General features: G+C 37.7%; 1 protein-coding gene across 1 annotated transcript; it reads right to left on the bottom strand.

Annotated features, from left to right (window-relative positions):
* Positions 1–7030: 7030 nt before the first annotated feature.
* cfap53 (cilia and flagella associated protein 53) lies at positions 7031–15667 on the bottom strand. The gene is made up of 8 exons (XM_041253896.1): positions 15462–15667; positions 14552–14781; positions 13079–13252; positions 11790–12093; positions 11059–11277; positions 10358–10574; positions 9808–9910; positions 7031–8000 (listed from the first exon to the last, which is right to left on the bottom strand). Exons 1-8 carry the CDS (start codon positions 15531–15533, stop codon positions 7760–7762), a joined length of 1560 nt encoding a protein of 519 aa, XP_041109830.1. The 5' UTR covers positions 15534–15667; the 3' UTR covers positions 7031–7759.
* Between the last annotated feature and the right edge of the window lie 7516 nt (positions 15668–23183).

Here is a 23183-nt window from a genome sequence, read left to right on the forward strand (position 1 = left end):
GGTCAAACAATTTCTTTTGGTCTTCTCCTTCTTGTTTTCTGGAAGCTTTGAAAAGTAGCAAATTGAGAGCTCTTTCAGATTTGATCTGCTAAAGCTACATTGTTGAGAACGCAAATTATGACAGCTTAACAAATCATTCCCTGGGTTTTTTCTTGCCATCATTGAGAGTACTGCCTGTTGCTTTTTAAATCACTATAGGAATTGGCATTCTCTGCAGTAGTCTATTTCTATTTTTCTTTTTCTTGTTTATTTATATTTTCAGCATGACTGAGTTAAGAAAACAAACACAAGGGATTTATGTGTCTCTGTGGTTATTAATTCGGCTCAGACTCTTGTGTCGCTGTGTTTCATGCTTTCTTGAATCCATTACACTATGCAACACAATTTTTGTTCCTGGGTAGTAAGTGTTATTTCCTAATTGCTTATGCCTCAAAAGTATAGAAAATGGCTATTATTCCCCACAAACTTTGCTTTTGTGACCAGGACAGTGATATTTCAAAATATCACTATTTCCAATGGGAAAACGGGCAAATGTGTGTCTCTTCGTTCACATAAAGTCAGAAAAAAACAACATATGAATACAAATTAACATGTATTTATACTAAAGTAATACAAAAATGACTACAAAAGATTTAGAAGTGAGTAGTTTTTCGAGATTTAAGATCATACTGTATTTACGTGAACGAAGAGACACACATTTGCCCGTTTTCCCATTGGAAATAGTGATATTTTGAAATATCACTGTCCTGGTCACAAAAGCAAAGTTTGTGGGGAATAATAGCCATTTTCTATACTTTTGAGGCATAAGCAATTAGGAAATAACACTTACTACCCAGGAACAAAAAAAAAAAAAATTGTTACACGGTGTTATCTGCATCTTCTCACAAACCACTTCCTAAACAATTAGGGTTAGAATAAAATAATCTATTGTTGTTAGTGGCCTTTTCAGTTTTGGTTGAACTGCTTGATTAAAGCTAGCATCGCCTGCAGACATTCTGAAATTACCTCATCAAAAACAGCATGGTACTATTTAGAATACTATGGACCTAGTTTAATGCACACCTCACATGTAACTACATTCCCATGTTGTAAGTCATTTATTTACTCTGGCCTTTACTACAATATTTACTGCAGTATCATGTTGCTCATTTTTCAAAACGATGTAGAGTGCATAGTATTTTATATGAATTACAGTATTCAAATCCACCTGTACTAAGCAGCCACTTGTTCTTAGCAACCAGTTAACCCTGGAATAGAATTTCTCTTTTCATATGACCGAGGCACCCTGAGTAAGCAGCCACCTGTCTTAAACAGACAAAAACGTTCTGTCTCTTCAGGAAATAAAGGTTGGCCTGCATTTGTGGTACAGATATTCTCAATTACTTTTTCACAAAGTCTTATTAACTATCAACTACTACATCATTAGTTTTGTAGAGCAAATGTATAATAACTCCTTAACTTAGATCAAAGGTGTGATTATCTTGATTAAGGGAGCAGCAATTAGTTCAAAAGAGTCTCCTAAAGAGCAATAAAACCCTTTGAACTGCTGCGGGAACTCAAAACACCCTATGAATACCTAGGGGCAAGTGCTGCAAATAAAACTGTTTGTATAACCTGAAGCAATTTAGAACTATGATAGGTTCTGTATAAATATCGGAATGCCCCAAGATGCAGTTATCGCCACATGGCTCCCAATGGAAAGGTGAATATACTTATCTAACCATTGTTTAAAAGCTAGTGTAACTGCTTTAGTTCACCTAGAATTAAAGTTTGCAAATTATGATAATCTGTATTATTTGAAACCAATTAATTCTGTCTAACCTGTTAAATATTCTGTCTAAATTCTGTTTATTAAAGTGTATGCCAATCATAAATAATTTGAATCGTGATTATGCTTTATTAAGAAAGTATAATGTTCAGGAGAATACATTGTGCAGGAGTAAGATTTAATAAACAGTCAATTAAACCATTATCCTTACACTGTGCATAAATCTTTATTGTCTTTATTCTTTTATTCATAAAATACTGCTTGATATTTACTGTTTTAGACTGGTTTGGGCTAAAGTGTAAAAGTTTGAAATATACATTTGCCATGATGTGTGTTTCCTTGAAAACTGAGACTTAACCAGGGGCTGTTAGTGTGGTTATGGGACAGTTTTAATAAAGCAGTTTATGACTTTTACAACAAGGCATGACTTACCTAGTAACTTGAGAAAATGCAAGAGTTACCTAACTTTCTATGATTACACTTGTTTCATATTTTCCTTTTTCTTCTAAATTACATTTATTTTTATATTGTGTCCTTTTACACTGGGATATTTAAATTAAATGAAGGGGCTTTTTCAACACAACGTATTAAAGGAAGGTGGAAAATGCAGGCCGTTATCACACTATATAGCAATATGTTTTGATAAGGGTCAAAGATTCATATTAATGTCAGCTAGCTTGGTTGCGCATAATAGTCCTGACCACCACTAAGGTTCGTTTGAGTAGTTCTCAATATGGTATTGTTTATACCGGTTTTTGGAAATCTTATATATTTTTGTACTGGATGTGGCACTGTAAGACAATGCATGACAGTAGACCGTGGACAATAATGGATTCCTGTTTACATAATCTTGCTTATAAACTGAATAACTGCAGCGCAGACAGAGCTAGAGACAAGGTTTCATGAGACCGTACACTCCATAATGCCATTCTCAGCCACCTACAATCCTTACCTTAACACACAATTCAGGCCCGTGTGCGTAAGACTGTGAGTGCAGGATTTAAGCTGTGATTTTGATATACATTTCTGTGAGGTACAACTGTAATGATTTATAAAGAGCCCTGGACTGAACGCTAATTAGGAAGCCATTCTTCTATTCTTAATCTGGTTTTACTGTAACAATCTAAATATAGACCATGTTGTCTGTCAGGTTAGGGAACAAATGCAGCAAACTGACATGAACCTGTATAAGGAAAGGCCTATAGGAATGGAAGCTTTACTGTTTCTGTTTTTGTAACTGTAATCGGACAGAGACGTGAACATGCACATGGATGGCTATGTGTGAATGTGTACATTGTGTGTGATGTGTAAATTTTGTGTTAATGTGTACATTATCATGTGGATGGCTGTTTGAATGTGTATATTGTGTGTGTGTGTGTGTGAATGTGTACATTATCATGTGGATGGCTGTGTGAATGTGTACATTGTGTGTGAATGTGTACATTAGCATGTGTATGGCTGTGTGAATGTGTACATTGTGTGTGAATGTGTACATTATAATGTGGATGGCTATGTGAATGTGTACATTGTGTGTGAATATGTACATTGTGTGTGATTGTGTATATTGTGTGTGAATGTGTACATTATCACGTGGATGACTGTGTGAATGTGTACATTGTGTGTGAAAGTGTACATTGCGTGTGAATGTGTACATTGTGTGTGTTTGTGGAAGTTAATGTGGGCGATTTTGCGTCGATACAAACGAGATGTGTTTGAGTGTGGGTGTGAGGCTTACTTCTATTTTCAAGCCCTAGTGTCAGGAGAGAATGCTGTGCCCTGAAAAAACAAGTTTTAACAGTACTTGTTAGGACCTGACTCAGGTCGTCTGGTTTACTGTTTTGAAAGTTGATACTATAAAGTACAGATACTGTAGTTGTAGCTATATTATCTCAATCTCTGTATAGCAAACTGCGGCTTTATAACTATATTCAATTTGTAACTAAAATTCAATATTTACATCTGTATTTTAGGTTTCCAGTCCAACTTCTCAAATGAATTGGATGCCCTGGCTATCATTACTAATATGACTATTATTGCTTCAGATAAAAATTAAAAATAATAATAATTCATGTAAGCCAGACAATAATGACCAAAAATGAATTAACATGTGTTGTATCAATTAATTTTGTATTATTTAATCATATTATAAGTAAGTGTCAACAGTTTACCTTAATTATTATTTCATAATCCCAACTGATTATATAATTTGTTACCTTGAAGGGCATTTACTGAATATGCAATTTCAATTTTGAAAGTGCCCAGACAATATCCTTGGAACAGACTAGGATCAGTCAGGCCTGTAAATCTTAACTGGCAGAAATAATGTAAATTCAGACAGGGGCCACTGTTAGATGCTGTCACACAATCCCTGCAACAGTACATATAGCATCCACTAGCTGTATTATCTAATTGAAACTTATCATACAATAATGTGTTACTGATCACATACAGACAGGCGTCATTGTGTGCTTTTCCTAGTATATTTATAAACTAATAGCAAAATATAAATCCCACCTACTGTATACAATGTTTGTGAGTCTCCACGGAACTATTGCCCTTTTTTCTTTACATTTCATATGTCAAACATCTTTAAATAATAAAAAACACTACTGCAAGGCATGGGCTTTGCAGGTGTGATGTTAAACACTTAAAGTGCAGTTATAATGGCTTTTTATATATATATATATATATATATATATATATATATATATATATATATATATATATACTATTTATATATATTATGCATATATAGTTTCTTTTAGGTATATATATATATGATATATACTTTTTTTTTTTTGTTCGTGTTTTTTCGTGTACACTGCAATTATAATCCAAGCAGTGACAGATCTAAATGCTGTTTAGATGGTTGTCTATGAAAACCAATCCGTCTGTTTATTGTATGTTTGCCTTTTAAAGTGTGCAAAGGCAGTCTCTTAGTTCAGTGATTAAAACTGCAGCAGTATTTTTATATATGTTACTGCTAGCCAATAGTATTTACTGATTAGTAATTATTTTTGTTCTCTTGCTTGCCCTTTCTTAGTTGCGTACCATGTTGGAAGGATAGAGAAAATTATTACAAAAATTAAAAACAGGGGCTTTAAAACCTCCCAGTTATAGTAGCTAATTACCGAGTTTGATGCGCCCTCTTGTGGTGAATATAAGAAGTTCAGTTTTGGTAATACTGTAGTTTATACAGTAATCTGTCGCGTCACATATCCATCTTAAACGTTTATCAGGCATGATCAATCTCTTCAGCAACGTTAGTTTATTACTGAACAGATCGATCTCCTGCCTGTCACTCAGCAGCGAGTGTACAGGCAGCCGGCATTGTCACAAGCATTAATACCAGGGGCGTAGCTACGAAAGGTAATTTGGTTGGGCCCCACCTTCGGGTGGATGGGCAAGTACCAAAGGTCTGGTGTCACAGGAAATAGTTTACATTACAAAATTTGATTTAAATCAATTAAAACTCTGAATACATCAAATATCTCCCCGGGGTTTGAGCAGAGCAAAGTAGCCAAGACTGAGAATGTATGGTGCCGAGTGAAGCAAGGCGAATATTTTTTTTGCAGTTTATAACAGCAGTTGCACGTATACACCACAAATACAAAGCACATATGCATACAACCTACAGAAACACACACTGTGCACAATAACTGCGAAAACCGTTTCATTTGACAAGGAAAGTGCAAACAGAAACTAAAAGAATCACCAAACAAAAAAGCTGTATTGGTTTTTTTTTGTTGTTGTTTTTTAGCTTTATTGTAATCTCTTAGCTACATTGAAATAACCATGTATAAGCGAGTCTGTCAAGCAAAAACTTAAAATCAGGCTAAACTCCTCCTGCCTTCAAACCAAATAGAATCTTAGCTGTGCTGAGAATACCTCGTTTCCAGGTAAATATGGCTGCTTTCGTTTTCACTGCATTTTCTCAGGTACAGCTAAGTAAAGATATTGCGTTGACTGCAAAAAAAACGTAACAATCAGACAAAAACAGACTTTTTTAAACAACCTTGAGTGACAAATTCAGCAACATTTTCAAGTTCTGTAAACCTTTTCAAATTATGTTGACACATTAATGAATAGGAACGTGCAATTTCCATATTTGCCGCCTTTAGGTAAATCTTCGGGAGAAAAGTAAACGGCAAACCTTAAATGACAAAAATCAAGTTTTTGTATTTCTTTATATTTCTAATACTACGCATAAATAATTATGAAAATTTAAAACCACAGCTAGCTTCAAGTTATTAATAAGTTATATCATCATGTGCCACTGTTTCGCTGGGTCATTGTACTATGACTCGAACACCAATCATGAAGTCGGTATTTGTTTGACCCCGTTGCCACAGTAACCAAATGCATGGCGCCAGTAAAAGTATGAATTCACAGTGTGAAATACTGTAAGGAAAATAAAGCCAATTTTTTTCACGGTAAATTCAAAGAAGCTGAAAAGGAATTTTAAGCTATTTGTCAGCATTCGGCCAGCTATCTTAATCCTGTTCCCTCGAGCCTTTCTACTAAACTCTCAAAACTTAAAAGTGCGTGCATATTTGTTTGCCGTGTTGACCGCCTCACTACTAATAACTTACTTTAAAAATGCACATTAAAATAAGCGTCCAAGACTTGTCAACAGATCGCGCCAAGTGTCTCGCAAGCTGTCAATCAAACGTGGTTTGCACATGATTCGTTGTGGGAGAGGAAGATCCCACCTAAATATTGCATCACAATGACTATTTTTTTGATTGGCTCAAGCCTGCGCCATTTTAAAAAATTGCATATTTGACCTAAACTTAAACACCGCCTTCGGGGTGCACAGTTTATATATATATATATATATATATATATATATATATATATATATATATATATATATATATGTATTAACCTGTGGCTACGCCACTGATTAATACCCTATATCTTTCTAAACGAGGGATTTAGGGGAGCTCCCTAATAAAAGCTGCATCTCAAAACAACAATGTGTGAATACAGTAATTGTTACAGCTGTGTATAATGGTATTTAAAACAGGATTAATGTATTTACCTTTTTTACATATCCGCCCTGACTCTGGTTCCATCGCAGTCAGATAAGCGACGGATTACTGTATTCTCAATCTTCACATTTTTTTTTTTTTTCTCATAATGTGACTCATTTAACAGTTTGCCTGTAACCAGCTTTGTAAAAAAAAAAAAAAAAGAAAAGAAAAAAAAGAAAATCACATTTGAAAGCATTATCATATTTATTGTTAGTTTTGGAATTACAACAAAAAAACAATGTACCAAATCATAGGTGAATTTCACTGACTTCTATTTTTTTTATTCTTAGCCCTAATCTTAACTTGATTTTGCATTGTATTACTTACCCTCACCTCTAATTAATTTCCATGTTTGTAAGTTCAGTCTTCTGATTTTGCTGGAAGGTTACAATTCATAACCAGTATATACAGATGTAATATTTCCTTAGTCAAGCTTTAAACACAGTCACACCAAGAAAACACAGCAAATTTCACAACACAGTATTTTCTTTAGCACTACAAAGTATAAGTATTTCAGAAAAGTTTTTTGTTTTTTTCCCTGACTGTTGAAGGAACTAGATGAATGTGACATTTTCAAGTAATTTATTAAAATCTGAACTGTTCTGATGTTTTGCTTGAATTCCGTGGGAAAATTGTTTGAAAATGTCTCAAACAACTATTGACTTGAAGGGTTTTAGGAATGAAGTCTATCATCACAGAAAAATACCGCTGATCAAAAACAATATACACCTCCTTTATTTAAGACACACTTATTGATTCTTAAACTCAGATGGAATAAAACAGGAACTAGGGATTCATAGAAGAGAATGTCAGTATCTCTTACCAGATAAATATTTAATGCAAGTACACAGCTAATAAAAGTTACAAAAAAGTTTAACAGTGGAACACCGAACATGTATTAATATATTAATGACATACACTTATATATATGCTCCACTTTTTCATTCCTTTTAAATTAAGCTGGGAGCCAGTCCTTAGGCGTGGAGACTCTGGCTCTTCTGAAGGGATGGACTTGTTCTTTACTCATATATGGACGGGAAAGGATTTCTTCCAGCTTTTTCTGGTATGTTTGCTGAGAACTGATCCCTGCATCAAACTCGTGCCACTCCTCAGCTTTCTCAGCCTCTCGGAGTTGCTGCTGGTATGCCATCTGGGCAAACAAATCGCCCTGGTATTCCAGGCTGACTCTCTTTTGTCTTTAAATACAAAATAGTTACAATTAACACACAAACACACACACACACACACACACACACTAAAGGGTGTGACCAAATTGAAGGACACAGAAGGACGAATGTTAGTTTTCTTGTTTTTAAAGTCATGTAATAGAAAAATGTGAAGAACAGAGTTTTTCACTTTTCCATTGAGTTCTTCACACTAAGTAAGAAAACCTATATACTCTGTAATATATTATTATTTAACAGCATTATTTAACATATTTGACAATGTGACAATTACTATATTACTATAAATACATGTAAGCAATAACACACAGCAGGGCGTGCAGTAGTTATAAAATTACAGCACGTCGTGGGTGTGTTGAGAGGTGTGTGTTATTGCGCTTATAACATTACTTTGTTAATTTTATGAAAAGAAAACAAAAAAACCCCACTAGATTTTAAACTTCAAATTCATTTGTATTGAATGTATCTTACCTCCAGTGCAAAACAGTCCCTATACCTTGGCTGTAGAGACAAGCTTGAAGAACTTATTACTGCTGAATTGATTGTTATTTTATTTTTGTATAGATTTATTTATTTATTTCTATACAGCAGCTTGAATGTCTTGTTTTGTAGTAAAACAAAAAAAAATGGAAGACTAGAACTGTTTCCCTACGTTTTATACACGCTGGTATGTACATTTGATGGTTACATTAATGACGCTCTGCACCTTTACATTTTAAATGGCAAGCGTGCATTTCTTCTCACCACCAGTCATCAGATTCTCAGCACGTCAGCACAATTCGGAGAGACAGGCAGGCTTGCTTGCTGGTGTGTTACTCATAGTCAACACAAACAAAACTGTTTACTTTATTTTAATACACACTGGTGTCTGCAATTATTGTACTGTCGTTCTTAACCACCTGTAATGGTGGCGAAATTCACTTTTTAAAAGTTGTGGACCCAGAGGTGCTTTGACCTTTATGCAGTTCATTTAAGTTTTAAAAATGTGATGAGGTAAAATAAAGTTTACCAGCGCGGTCCTGCAAAAATTCCTGCATGGTAGTGTAATCACTAACAACCAAACAGAACGCTTAGTTTGCCTATGACCTTTTCGAATAGCTAGTAATGGAACCTCCCCAAGCAAAGGTCATAAAAACATAGGAAACGGAACAAACAAGACTTGCTAGCACACAATTTGCCCCATCTATAGAGAACAATCCAATTATTTTAAAATTCTAAAAGTGTTAAATGTTACTACTTTACAAGCTATTATAATTCTGCACATCTCTCTGTGTAAAAAAAAAAGGTGCTTCCAGCTTTCTGTTCTGAACTTACGTTTACTCTGCTTCCATTTGCTTTCACTCGCCTTCCATTGCCATCACTTAACGCATGAAATATTACTTCCTTTACTGTTTGATGGTGTTTGCAATCATGCTGAGTGACTCTGTGCTATGGTACTCCTATATTAAGTTATTATCACTTTTGTATGGCTTTGAGCTTGTCTGGACTGAACTGCCTTCCTCATTCCATTCAAACAACGTGACAATGTGGCTTTTCTGCTCTGCTTTCCCCACCTACTCTACATACAGAATACAAAAAGAAAGAGTAGATGGGACTGGCACAATTGAAATGTTACATTGTCCTGTAATTTGAATAGAAATAGGAAGGCTTAGGATTCTCCATACAAACTCAAAACCAAGTAAAGGCAGTCTTGGAGAAAAATGGAAATAACTCGGTATTAGAGAGTAACATAAATCAGTACCACTCATAGTAATTGCAAAGACCATAAGCAGTGAGGGAAATAGAGAAAAGCAATACATTACAAGAGATGTGAACATACTTAGCTTGTCGTTCCTCTTCCAATGCGTTGTGCTCTTCAATGGCTTTGGCCAACAGTTCCCGGTCTTTGGCAAGTTCCATCTGCATTTGAGTATTTCCATCCACTTGTGGGAAACAGATAAAATACTCATCAATGGACATTAATTCCCAGGAGTAACATTTAAATGCTTACAAAAATATTAGTATAAGAAATGTCTGGAATAAAGTGAAAAATGTCAGAAAGAACCATTCTTTTTACAGCTCTAAAATCTAAGAAATATGTTCATAGACTTTCCATGTAAGTATTCAGCAGTATCTCGGAACCATTAAAATTCTGCAAGGTTGCATTTCAAAAGTAATTTTAAAATCTATGTGATTAATAATACTTTTAGGACTGTATTTAAAAGCCTAGCAAGGGTTATAGCAGTAATCATAAAATTATATAAACAACTTTCTTAGCAAGCTACCAAAGATATAGAAAGTTGCAAGCAATTTAGAAATTTGGAAACACTTTACCACATAGGCTAATTTTTAAGTAATGCCCATGGACAGCAAAACAGTAGACTCCTTACGTTTGTCCTGAATCTGAACCTTCCGTGTCTCCATGACCTCCTTCATGAGACGGTTCCTCGCCTCTTTCTCCAGATTCCACTGCTTGTCTCTCTTGGCCCAGGACTTCTTGAGCTCTGCCTCGAGTAGCTTGTCCAACTCCCTCTCCTGCTGTTTTTGCTCCTGCAGCTGCTGTGCCAGGTACTGCCGGTACCTCTTTTGCTCCTCACGGAGTTCTATCTACACAACCCAACCACAGCTCAGCTGAGTGTGATACTCTCTTATCTGTATAATATTATACATCTTTGGGGGTTCTTGCTCTTGTGGTTTACCACCACAACCCATAATGGAACTACAGCCTTATATGTACAGTTCTTTTTTATAACAAATACAATATACCAGATGATAATGGAATACAAAAATACACAGGTACAGGAACTAGTAAAGCTAGTCTTTTGTACTGACATCAAATCGCATTATAATTTTGTATCAACTTCAGTGATTAACAATTATTCAATAATTGTCAATTAACAATTACTAATAAAAGTTAAGTACTTCTAGAACCTAGCATATAAAGACATTAAGATTCTCACTGAAACTTTTTTCCCCAACAATTGAACAAGTTACTTTTAATAGATATAGCATAACTTAAGCCACAATCACTAGGAATATACATGTACCCGGTTTATAGAACTACGATCTGATGATTTTCCATGCCGCTTACCTTCCTCTTGTGTCTCTCTTCTGTCTCGTCATGCACCTCGTTAAGAACCTGCTCCATGATCTTCATGTCCAGGGCGACCTCCTCCTGATACTCCCTGCCCAGGCGCCTAATCTTCAGACGCAGAGACTCGTCCAGGAGATTCCTGGTCTGCTGCTGATCCTGCAGCTTCTGAAGCCATTCACGCTCTTTTTCTAGCTTCAGCAACTCCCGCTGCTCCTTCTGAATTTTAGAAAACAGCACTTACAATCTAACCCACTTCTTAACAACAAAGTCTCAGGTTCACATTCCAATAATGAAATCCTCTTCAATGCCCAGAAGACTTTTAAAAGGTTTTAAAACTGAGCCTTATCAGATCTTTCGACGTCCATGAGGTATTTTAATGATCTAAACGGAGGCAGGTCTAAAAGTAGTTGGCATACTTGTTTTGATATTTTCATTAAAATATCATTGGTTCTCTGTTTCACAATCGGGTTTTGCCATGAAAACAACATGTACTGTTTCCCCCGAATCCGGAACATGATAATCTGGATGTTTACATGCATTTTAAATTCCTATTAGTATTCAGGATACTGAGCATCAGAAATACATATCCATAAATAAATGGGCATGTATAATAGCATATATATATATATATATATATATATATATATAGATATATATATATATATATATATATATATATATAATACAGGCGTTTATTCTCTCATCTAGTACAAACATAACTCCCTTACCAGCAGCTCTGCCTCCTCTGCCTTCAGACGTTTTTCTTCTGTCTTTTGGGCTTCAAGTGCTGCCCTTTGGACCTGGAGAACATCCAGCACCTCCCGGTTCCTCTCCATCCGTTTCACTGCTTCCTGCTCCTCCCGCGCCTCTTTGGCCAGCCTGTCCTTGTCCCAGAGATCAGCAAAGAGCTTCTCCTGCTCCTTCTCCGCCTTCCGGATCTCCTCCTTCATCGTGAGCTGGACCTTCCTCTCAGAGCAAACCTCACCCTGCCGTCGGTGTGTCACCAGAGAACGCAGTTCCTCACACTGCTCCCTAAACATGTACGCACACAGTTATACAAACTCTGGAATCCCAGTTCAACGAATTAGTAAGCTGATAAAAGCATTGTGGGGAAAATATAAATTCACACAATAATTGGAGCTAACATACTTCAGGAAGATGTCCTTACATAAACCACTACCATCCTACTGTGGTGAATAAAAGCCATATACCACGAACGACCATTCAGTATCCTCTATATCCACAAGCCAGTTAAAGCACAAGAAGCACAACCTCAAAAAGTATTCAGCCCTTTTCAGCCAAATGAAAAAGCTGTATGTTTTATTGCTTTGTGCAATCATTTTAAACCCTTTAAATGAATTCAACTAATGGCTTAAGCGGATTGTCTCCACATAGAATTCATTTAATTCCACTGATTTTAAAACTTATCTTGTGTTTTGCTTAAGTCAGTTTACGAGATTCTTGTACAGTTCTTTTTTATAACAAATACAATACACCAGATGATAATGGAATACAAAAATACATAGGTACAGGAACTAGTAAAGCTAGTCTTTTGTACTGACATCAAATCGCATTATAATTTTGTATCAATTTCAGTGATTAACAATTACTCAGTAATTGGCAATTAACAATTATTACGACAAGGCACGGCTACAGTAAAGGACTTTTTTTTTTTAATAAAGAAAAGGTTCAAAGCTATTAGTATTCCTACAAATGCGCAAATAAGTGTGATTTTCAATATTGTTTAAAGGATTAGTATGTTAAAATATGTACTATTTACCTAAATTATAGCAACATGATTTTTAGATCATTTTTTCATTTAACAGAAGTGTTCCAGTATAAATAATCACTACTCTTAAGACTAACATTGTACATTCAAATCCTGTTATCCTGCGATAACATGTCACAATACAGTTTGGACATGGCTTAACACAACCTTGTAATGAAGGACCTGCAATAAAAAAATATATATATATACTCTTTAATTCCCAACAATGCAATGGAACTATATATTTACCTGAACTGCTGATCTCGTTTTTCAACAACTAATTTTTGTCTCTCGCTTTCTCTTCTCTCTCTCAGGGTCTTGGCTCTTTCTCTCATTTTAGCCTGTCGCTCTAATGTTGTCTCCTCCATGCACTCCATTTCGGTGATATAAAGTTTCTCTTCAGTGTCCAACAGATCACGTAGCCTGCACAAGAAGAAAAATACATTATACAAGATCAAAATGTAATTTCAAATGATTATTTAAGCATTAAGAAAAAAAATGCATGCATTAATTGTTACTGTTTGTTGTAATATGACATGTTATGTCACAATGTTGTACTAAGTATATGGCAGTGCTGTGTTTTACCCTTTAAAAACTGGCAGGAAAAAAGTATCCCACTAAGCAATATTGGAGATAAATAACATGATAAATACATATTTGGAGGATCCCCTACCCTATAGGCTCTCTAACTAAAAGAAAGCAGACCCTGCAGTGTACTTTGCAACTATACAGGGAAGGAGACTGTGCTTTTGCAACAAATAAAGTTAAGCTGTGTGTTTACACTTGCATGCCTATTTTCACACACTTTTGACTGGGTGGATAATATCAGCAAGTGGCGGCTGATGTCGAATATGCCTCTGGAAGCACATAGCATTGTGACTGATCACCACAATGGTGTGCAAATCTTTCATTGGCTGAATGTTTCTTTTCAAATACAATCGAAAGTACAGAGTGTAGGTAGAAGTGAATTCACCTTACCTTTTACATCTACTTGTTGAGTAAGGGTCACCATATTAGTTTCCTTTTGTTACAACATAATGCAACCAGCAAGGTACTTCTAGCATTAGTGTAGACACAAAGGTACAGTTGTACAGTACTGTTCAAAAGATTGATTACTTCAAATACTAATATGGTAATCCTCTTTTTTTGCACTTTTAAAATTCATTTTTACCTCTAAGGCCAATGATGCTGTATAGTCCCACAGCTGTCACCGGAACCTACTCACCCCACCAGCAGGAATTAATTTACCTAGGAGTCAGATTTCAGGAATAAGGTTCTGGGTGACCACTGGAGGGAAACCACACAGTATTTTTCCTGCAAAACGGAGATCTAAACGCGCCTGGTCTTTTAAGAGTTTAGATCCATAGCTGACTGGCAATGATAAATAAGTGGGTAGGGTGTTACCATTCACTGTTACTGTATAGACTATTGATAGATCATTTAAAACATGTGTTTGTGTACAGGAGTCCTTCAATGAGAAATGTATTAAGCCAGTGTTCCACTATGTTGTCAGAACAGTTTATTGTAATTTCTACATTAATTTATCTTTATAATTTTTTTGTTAATCATTTAGCCCTGGAACAACAAGCTACACTCATCAGAAACAGATGTTTAGCGAGCTAGTCATTACCAGTCTTAAACAAAAACAGTGTTTTTTTAAGCGCTCTTGTTACTTAAAAGTGCCTGGAACATTTCAAATGATCTTTTAAAGCAAAGTCTAACCTTTCCCTCCTTTCCTCGATCCCCATTTTGTACTGATGCATAGCCTCATGGACCCTCCTCTGGACGGTGCCCTGCATGATCCGCCTGTCTGTGATCTTCTCCCAGTTGGATTTCATGGCACACTGGCTGTGGTATTTAGTAAAAGCCAAGACTTCCTCTCTGGCCTCATCGTGTCGTCTTCTTTCTAGAATTAAAAAATTTGGTGGCTTTGCAGATGGGAACTTTGCTCTCTGAAAAAAAGATGGGAGCTAGATGTAATTAGCTTAAATTATGATGTACAAAAGCTCTCCATGACAATATTTCTTATGGGGAATTCAAACAGCTCTATGTATACACACACACAGACACAGACAGATCCTAAAGTTCAGTTTACTTTAAAAAAATGTAACTTTTTTTTTTTTTTTTTTTAATATCAGTCTTACACACAACATTTAAATACATCATTTCACCAGCTCCTACAAAATCCAGCCTTGTCCCTCAAATTGTAACATAAACTACAGCATACAACTGTAGTGTCAGATGTATTATTAGATGAGACATTTGACAACTTCCTCAGACTCGAAACCAGAACCCACAAGAGGAGGCAGGGAATGGGAAGCCTTTAGCAAAAACTACAAAATGAACACAAATGCGGAACTCTTTTATTTGTAGTATGAAGACGGACAATCTCTCCTTTTCTGGCTATAAAGATCGTATCTGGGAATTGCTTAGAGCGTCTTGCCATTGCTTTTCCTTTAGTCCACATTAACATATAGATGTGTCCGTTTTCTGTTTTTTGTTTTTTTGTTTTGTTTTTGTCGGCTGCTGAATAAGTTTGAACCACGCATGTATTTATTCTGTTGTTTGTATTCTGTGTAAATAAATTAAAAAACAGTTAGAACAGTATCCAGTGTTGAACAGCGCTACGTACCACAGCTACTGAATGTGGAGTTGGTCCTGTAAACTCCCTGCAGCGCGGTCTGCTTCTCTGACCCACCAACATATTTTTTTGTTTGTTTGTTTTATTTTCCAAGTATGAGAAAATAGTAGATAAAAACAAAGAAGGACAATACGGTGTCCTATATAATAATCAGCCTCTGCTAGTCATGGCAAAAGTTGTATTTGTGTGTGGAACCATCGTTTTGCTTCCATAGCAACCAAAACAATGCCGGAGGAAGTGACGACTGTTGCCATAGAAATATGAATGCGTATGGTGTTTGGCCTCCTCTCCCTACCAGTCCGACACAAGCCCCGTGACAATGGGGCAAAGTTTTATAAGCCATTGGAGACGTTGTGGTGTCCAGTGCTTGTATAATATATGAAACTAAAAACCGGTAGTTAATTACCTTGTATATGGACCGTGTAACACCACAACAAAAATCCCGTTAGTTCATACTTTATATGTACCCGCGTTTGGTTTAATAGACAGAAAATGTGTCTATTTTATTTATTTATGTATTAATTTTTGTAAGCAGCATTTATGATGTGGGAGTACTGTATTGGGGTAACTAAGACGTGTTTAAACACACGCTGTATCGGTATGAAGTTTAAAAAATACAATACAAATACATTAAGATGTACAATCTGTTCACTATTTAAAAAAAAAAATCAGTACCCCCTTGAATTCATTATAAACTAGGCAACAACTTCCATTTATCTATTCCAGGTTACACATTTCTTAAACAAATTAATATAAATGCAAGTTAGGGCTCTTTGTTTTATTGAAACACTTCAGTAATACATTCACTTTGAATGTATTTTGCTATTGGCTTTTTTGCACTAAATACTGTACAGTATAGTGGAACTTGTATTGATGCTAATTACTATCTAGATCCATGAATAATTGCATATTACTCAACGTAATAGTCGTTTGGAACTAAAGTTAATACAGGGATGGAAATAAGACTCCCATTGCATAGCAGTTTCATCCATTTGCTTTTACTATGAATTTAATAAGAGACACCTGAGCTTGTTACCAATACACTATCTGAACTCGTAGCAAAACCTGAAGAGAAACAGCTATGCAATAGGAGTCTTATTTCCATCCCTGTATTATGTTGTGCTAATGCTAAGGTACAGTTGATAATTGAGTTATTCTGATTATATTGTAATAATATAATAATATAATTATATATATATATATATATATATATATATATATATATATATAATATATATATATATATATATATACACCCCTGCTTCGTGGAGGCTTACCATAAGGATGAGGTGGGGTCTCCAGAGGAGTGACTTTGCCTGTTTTCCCAACAGCAACTGCCTGCCCACATGCAAGAAAAGTACCATATGCTTCCCAAGCCCTGTGGAGCTATTGATTGGAAGCCCTCCTCTGCTGCCTGGAGGACCATGGTTGGTGCCTTGCATGCAGGGAGTTTGGGCATACGGTGGTATGCTGCCCCCTCCAAGATGACGAGGGGCTACTTGCCCGAATGCCAGAGAGGGAGGAGCCACTGCCATCCTGAGTGCCAAAGAGGGACGAGCCTCTACTGTCAAAGGGCCAAAGGGGGAGCCACTGCTGTCTCAAGGGCCAAAATGGGAAAAGCCACTCCCGTCTCCAGAGCGACAGGGGGGAGGAGCTTCTGCTGGCTCTATATATATATATACACATACACACACACATATATATTTCTCTCTTGATGTTGACGAGTTTCCAGAACTTTTCTACTTGAAATGCTGCTATAGACCCATCTTTCATGTCCTTAAATAGTATTTTGTAAACAAAGTTGTATATTTTGTATATTTATTTAGCTGTCAATTATCACAGTTAACTTCTGTTAATCACAAGTTTGTCTTTATTATGGCTTGATGTTTACTTTTTATAAGCTTATTTAAGGGTCTATTTAAAGGTCATGCATCTCCAAACAATTTTTACAAAAATACAGCTAAAAGTACTGAACCAGATGTATGAGGACAAATGGTGTATAATAAAAAAAATAATAAAACTAGCTCCACTCACTGGTAATCTAGCAATGCTTACATTATTTTAACAACATTCAAACACAACAGAATGTTTCACTAGCTCACAATGAGTACTTTTTTCATGTCCATGTTATGACAATTCTTAAACATGTACACAGGAATTTATATAATGTGTCTAGTCCTTCTCACATTCTCCACTGCATTTGCAAAGGGCTGTGCACTTTAAGGCAGCTTTGAAACATTTGAAACCTTTGCATCCCTTTGTGCAATTATCAGGACAGGAGAGCAAGTGAATGACTGGCCCCAGATGTGTCCACCTTGGTTGGGGGGACCCAGTTGACAAAGACGGGGCAACCGGGCAGGTGCAACCACAGGCAGAGTTGCGAGTCCCCGGCAACTGTGCAGTGGCGCCTGGGCCACCAGGGGAAGTGAAGCAAGATGCAAGCGACTGTTTAACCCCCGTGGAAACCCCTGGTCTTTGGTGAGGGGGTGCCCATTTAACCCACTTTCTACCCCCTAAGCCCAATGGGTGTTTTTTCCCCTCTCAGGGCTCCCTTCTAGAGCGTGGCCTCAGTGAAGGTGCAAGCCCCTGGTTTGCTGGTGGTGGCACCACTGGCAGTGGTTCTGGGACATCCTCCAGCAGCGGGACCGGGCACTACGGCAGTGGCAGCACTGGCAACTGCGATACTGGACACTGGCTATGCGAACTACGGACCCTCCCGTCATGCAAACGCTGGATCCACCGGATATGCAGCTGGCTTTCTCCGCACTCCCCTCAGCAGCAGGTGTAGAGGCAGCCATGGCTGGACTGGTGGTTGCCCTTCTGAGCCTGGAGCCAGCAGAAGCTCCTCCCCCCTGTCGCTCTGGAGATGGGAGTGGCTTTTCCCATTTTGGCCCTTGAGACAGCAGTGGCTCCCCCTTTGGCCCTTTGACAGTAGAGGCTCGTCCCTCTTTGGCACTCAGGATGGCAGTGGCTCCTCCCTCTCTGGCATTCGGGCAAGTAGCCCCTCGTCATCTTGGAGGGGGCAGCATACCACCGTATGCCCAAACTCCCTGCATGCAAGGCACCAACCATGGTCCTCCAGGCAGCAGAGGAGGGCTTCCAATCAGTAGCTCCACAGGGCTTGGGAAGCATATGGTACTTTTCTTGCATGTGGGCAGGCAGTTGCTGTTGAGAAAACAGGCAAAGCCACTCCTCTGGAGACCCCACCTCATCCTTATGGTAAGCCTCCACGAAGCAGGGGTGTGTGTATATATATATATATATATATATATATATATATATATATATATATATATATATATATATACACATGCTCAAATTTGTTGTTACCCCTCCACAAAAAACGAAGAACAATCTTCTCTGAAATAACTTGAAACTGACTAAAGTAATTAGCATCCACCATTGTTTATTCCATATTTAATAGAAATCAGACTTTGCTTTTGATTTTTTATTCAACATAATATTGTAAATAATAAAACAAATGAAAACGGCATGGACAAAAATGATGGGACCACTAACCTAATATTTTGTTGCACAACCTTTAGAGGCAATCACTGCAATCAAACGTTTTCTGTAGCTCTCAGTGAGACTTCTGCACCTGTTAACAGGTAGTTTGGCCCACTCTTCCTGAGCAAACTGCTCCAGCTGTCTCAGGTTTGATGGGTCACTTCTCCAGACTGCACGTTTCAGCTCTTTCCATAGATGTTCGACAGGATTCAGATCAGGACTCATAGAAGGCCACTCCAGAATAGTCCAATGTTTTGTTCTTATCCATTCTTGGGTGCTTTTAGCTGTGTGTTTTGGGTCATTATCCTGTTGGAGGACCCATGACCTGCGACTGAGACAGAGCTTTCTGACACTGGGCAGTACATTTCGCTCCAGAATGCCTTGATAGTCTTGAGATTTCATTGTGCCCTGCACAGATTCAAGGCACCCTAAACATAATCGATCCTCCTCCATGTTTCCCTGTAGGTAAGGTGTTTTTTTCTTTGAAAGCTCATTTTTTCGTCTGTGAACATAGTGCTGATGTGACTTGCCAAAAAAGCTCCAGTTTTGACTCATCTGTCCAAAGGACATACTCCCAGAAGGATTGTGGCTTGTCAATATGCATTTTAGCAAATTCCAGTCTGCCTTTTTTCTGTTCTTCTTTCAAAAGTGGAGTCCTCCTGGGTCTTCTTCCATGGAGCCCACTTTCGCTCAAAAAGCAATGGATGGTGCTATCAGAAACTGACGTACCTTCACCTTGGAGTTCAGCTTATATCTCTTTGGCAGTTATCCTAGATACTTTTTCTACCATTCGCACTATCCTTCTGTTCAATCTGGGGTCGATTTTCCTCTTGCAGCCGCGCCCAGGGAGGTTGCCTACAGTTCCATGTACCATAAACTTCTTAATAATATTTGCAACTGTTGTCACAGGAACATCAAGCTGCTTGGAGATGGTCTTGTAGCCTTTACCTAGTATACATGATAAAATAGCTTTTAATTTCATCACTTTTCAGGAGAAATGAAGCATTATTTCACTGAGATGTATTACTACAAGGTGTCGAAAGCATTCCACAGGGATGCTGGCCCATGTTTACTCCAATGCTTCCCACAGTTGTGTCAAGTTGGCTGGTAGTGGATCTCTACTCCAAATAGCTCCTTCCATCTTATCCCACAGATGCTCAATTGGATTGAAATCTCGTGACTGGGCAGGCCACAGCAGTAAGCTAAATTCACTGTCATGTTCGTGGAACCATTCCTGGACAATCCTAGTCTTGTGGCATGGGGCATTATCCTGCTGAAAAAAATCCATTAGCAGATGGATGCACTGCTGCCATGAAGGGATGCACCTGATTGGCAGTGATGTTCAGATATCCTGTAGCATTCAAACATTGCTCCACTTTTATCAAAGAAAAACACACCCCACACCATCACACCACCACCGCCAGACTGCAATGTTGACATGCGGCATGATGAGTGCATGTACTCATGTGGTTTTCTCCATACCCTAGTCCTCCCATCAGTGTGAAACAGCAGGAACTGGGATTCATCTAACCAGGCAATATTTTTCCAGTCCTCCAGTGTCCAGAGTTTTCATTCCTTAGCCCACTGCAACCACAGTTTCTTGTGTTTTGCTGAAAGAAGTGGAACTCTGTTAGGCCATCGGCTGCCATACCCCATTCTTGTCAAGGTATGACAAGTTGTGCATTCTTTTATGGGTCTTTTGGCACCAATGTTGTACTGGACTATCAGTTGACTAACTGTAGCCAGTCTGTTGCTCTGCACAATTCGTGTCAGCCTCCTGCACAATTCGTGTCAGCCTCCTTTGGCCTGTTTCATCAATGAGCCGTTTTCAACCACTGGCCTGCTGTTGGCTGGATGTCCTTTGGGTGGTGGACCATCCTTGATACACACGGGATACTGTTGAGCGTGAAAAACCCAGCAGCGTTGCAGTTCTTGAGACACTCAAACCGGCGTGCCTGGCACCTACTAGCATACCCCGTTCAAAGGCACTTAAATCTTTTGTCTTGCCCATTTACCCTCTGAATGGCACACATACATAATCCATGTCAAGACTTAAAAATCCTTCTTTAACCTGTCTCCCCTTCATCTACACTGATTGAAGTTGATTTAACAGGTTACGTCAATAAGGGATCATAGCTTTCACCTGGATTCATCTCGTCAGTCTATTTCATGGTAAGAGCAGGTGTTCCTAATATTATGTACACTCAGTGTATGTGTGTGTGTGTGTGTGTGTGTGTGTGTGTGTATATATATATATATATATATAGCTCAAATATCAGCTGCCCATATATATATATATATATATATATATATATATATATATATATATATATATATATATATATATATATATATATTATATTTTTTTTTTTTTTTTTTATGAGGCCCTGGCTCAGCACACATTAATTGTAAATCTATTCTATGGCAATAATCTGGCTTCCCACTAATCAAAATATGAACCTGCAAAACAGTAAAAGGAGGATTTAATTTAAATGTGTTAGAGGTATGTGTGCCTGTGTTTTACATTCTTTTTATGGCAATATGATCAAGCAGCTGTTACAGATCCTCAAGATTCAGACCCCATGGTCATCATCATGCCCCACAGGAAGTGAAGTCACAGGGTCACAGGCCATGACTTACAGAAGATGTGGTGTAGCAGGGTGATGTTCTGCAGACTAATTCTGAGAATACATATTGTGAATCATTTGCAATTAATGTTTTTTTTTTAATGTTCACATTTCTTTTGTGTCATTTATTGCATATTTCAACAAATATTAATGTTCACATTTCTTTTGTATCTTTTCTTGTTTCCTTAGTAACATGCACCAGCCAGTCAAGTTAGGGTAGAACAGCGGGAATTATCATTTTAAATTAATTCTGTGTTGTATAAATAGACAGCTACTGCCAATTTAAAGAAAATTAAGAAAAAAAAAATAATGTTAAAAACAAGTAGATTCTCCTCACCCCAACAATGGACAAAAGGAGTGTTGTAGTTTCTGTGCTGCTTTACAGCACAGACAGGAGGGTTTAAAATAACTACACAGCTTTTTAAAAAATTCTCAGTGTTGCAGGAGTGCTGCAGCGTTGCAGGCCATTGAGGTTCCCTGATTCGCTCGGTTGATCAGCTTAAACCCTGCTCACACTGGCACTCCTACCCAGGTCCAAACCTGGGCCTTGGCTACCCATGTACCTGGGTTACCCGGGTCCCAGCGACCCACCTCAAGATGTAGGTCTACACGCTTTGACCCGGGTTGAGTGAAACAAAATTCATGATGGCCATTTGTGAGCCGGCAAAAATAATAAACATCCACTGCTGTGAGAAGGTTTCACTTTTGCAAGGAACATTTTTGTTTATTCTGTTTTGCCATATTTTTGTTGATTGAGACAGAGCATGAGCCAGATTGCAACACGAATGTTGAAACCTTTGCTCTAATCAACATTTGTGCCGACGGTTCAATCCAGAGAAGCTTGGATGAAAGCATCAGCAACAAGCTGCTTCCGGGGCATTGAGACGCGCACTGTGCACTTGCGTGTGTCACCCAGGTCAACCCTGCTTTATCAAAAGCAGTGTGAAATCGCATACCTGACCCACATGACACCGGGTCCTGACCCGGGTAGGTCCTGACCCAGGTAGAGCATGCCATTGTGGAAGGAGTGTTAAACTATGGAGAATAGTTATCCATGCAAATCCAAACAGTTGTTTCTTCATTTGTTTCACTTGGAATGGTCAATCTAATTAATCAAATAATCAGTTTGTGCGGCACTACAAGAAAGCAAATGTACCTACCATAAAACACAGGACCCATAGCAACTGCCAGATTTGCTTGTTCAGCTTACTCTCAGAAAGCCAGGCATTTGCCCCGAATGTTAACTTTAACAAAACTGTAGGAGAAAGCTAATCATTATCAAACACAAATTTGAGTAATCTTTAACCAGATATAATCCAATACCCAAATCCACTCCCTACCCTGTTTGTGTAATTTCCCGTATTGGGAAGTGAAAAATCATTAAACAAATATATGGACAATGCAGCAGATTATTTTAATGTGGAAGTGTTTGGCCCTGAGGTCAGCTCTCATTTGAATTACTTTCTCAATGAGGGAATGGAAGACATGTGAGCATCTTGTGAGACCCTAATACAATATCATGTGCTAATGGCAATCTTTAACACAAATTCAGAGGGTATCAGAAACGGGGTATATATGA

The sequence above is a fragment of the Polyodon spathula genome, chromosome 1 (assembly GCF_017654505.1).
Source record: "Polyodon spathula isolate WHYD16114869_AA chromosome 1, ASM1765450v1, whole genome shotgun sequence".
Classification (NCBI taxonomy): Eukaryota; Metazoa; Chordata; class Actinopteri; order Acipenseriformes; family Polyodontidae; genus Polyodon; species Polyodon spathula.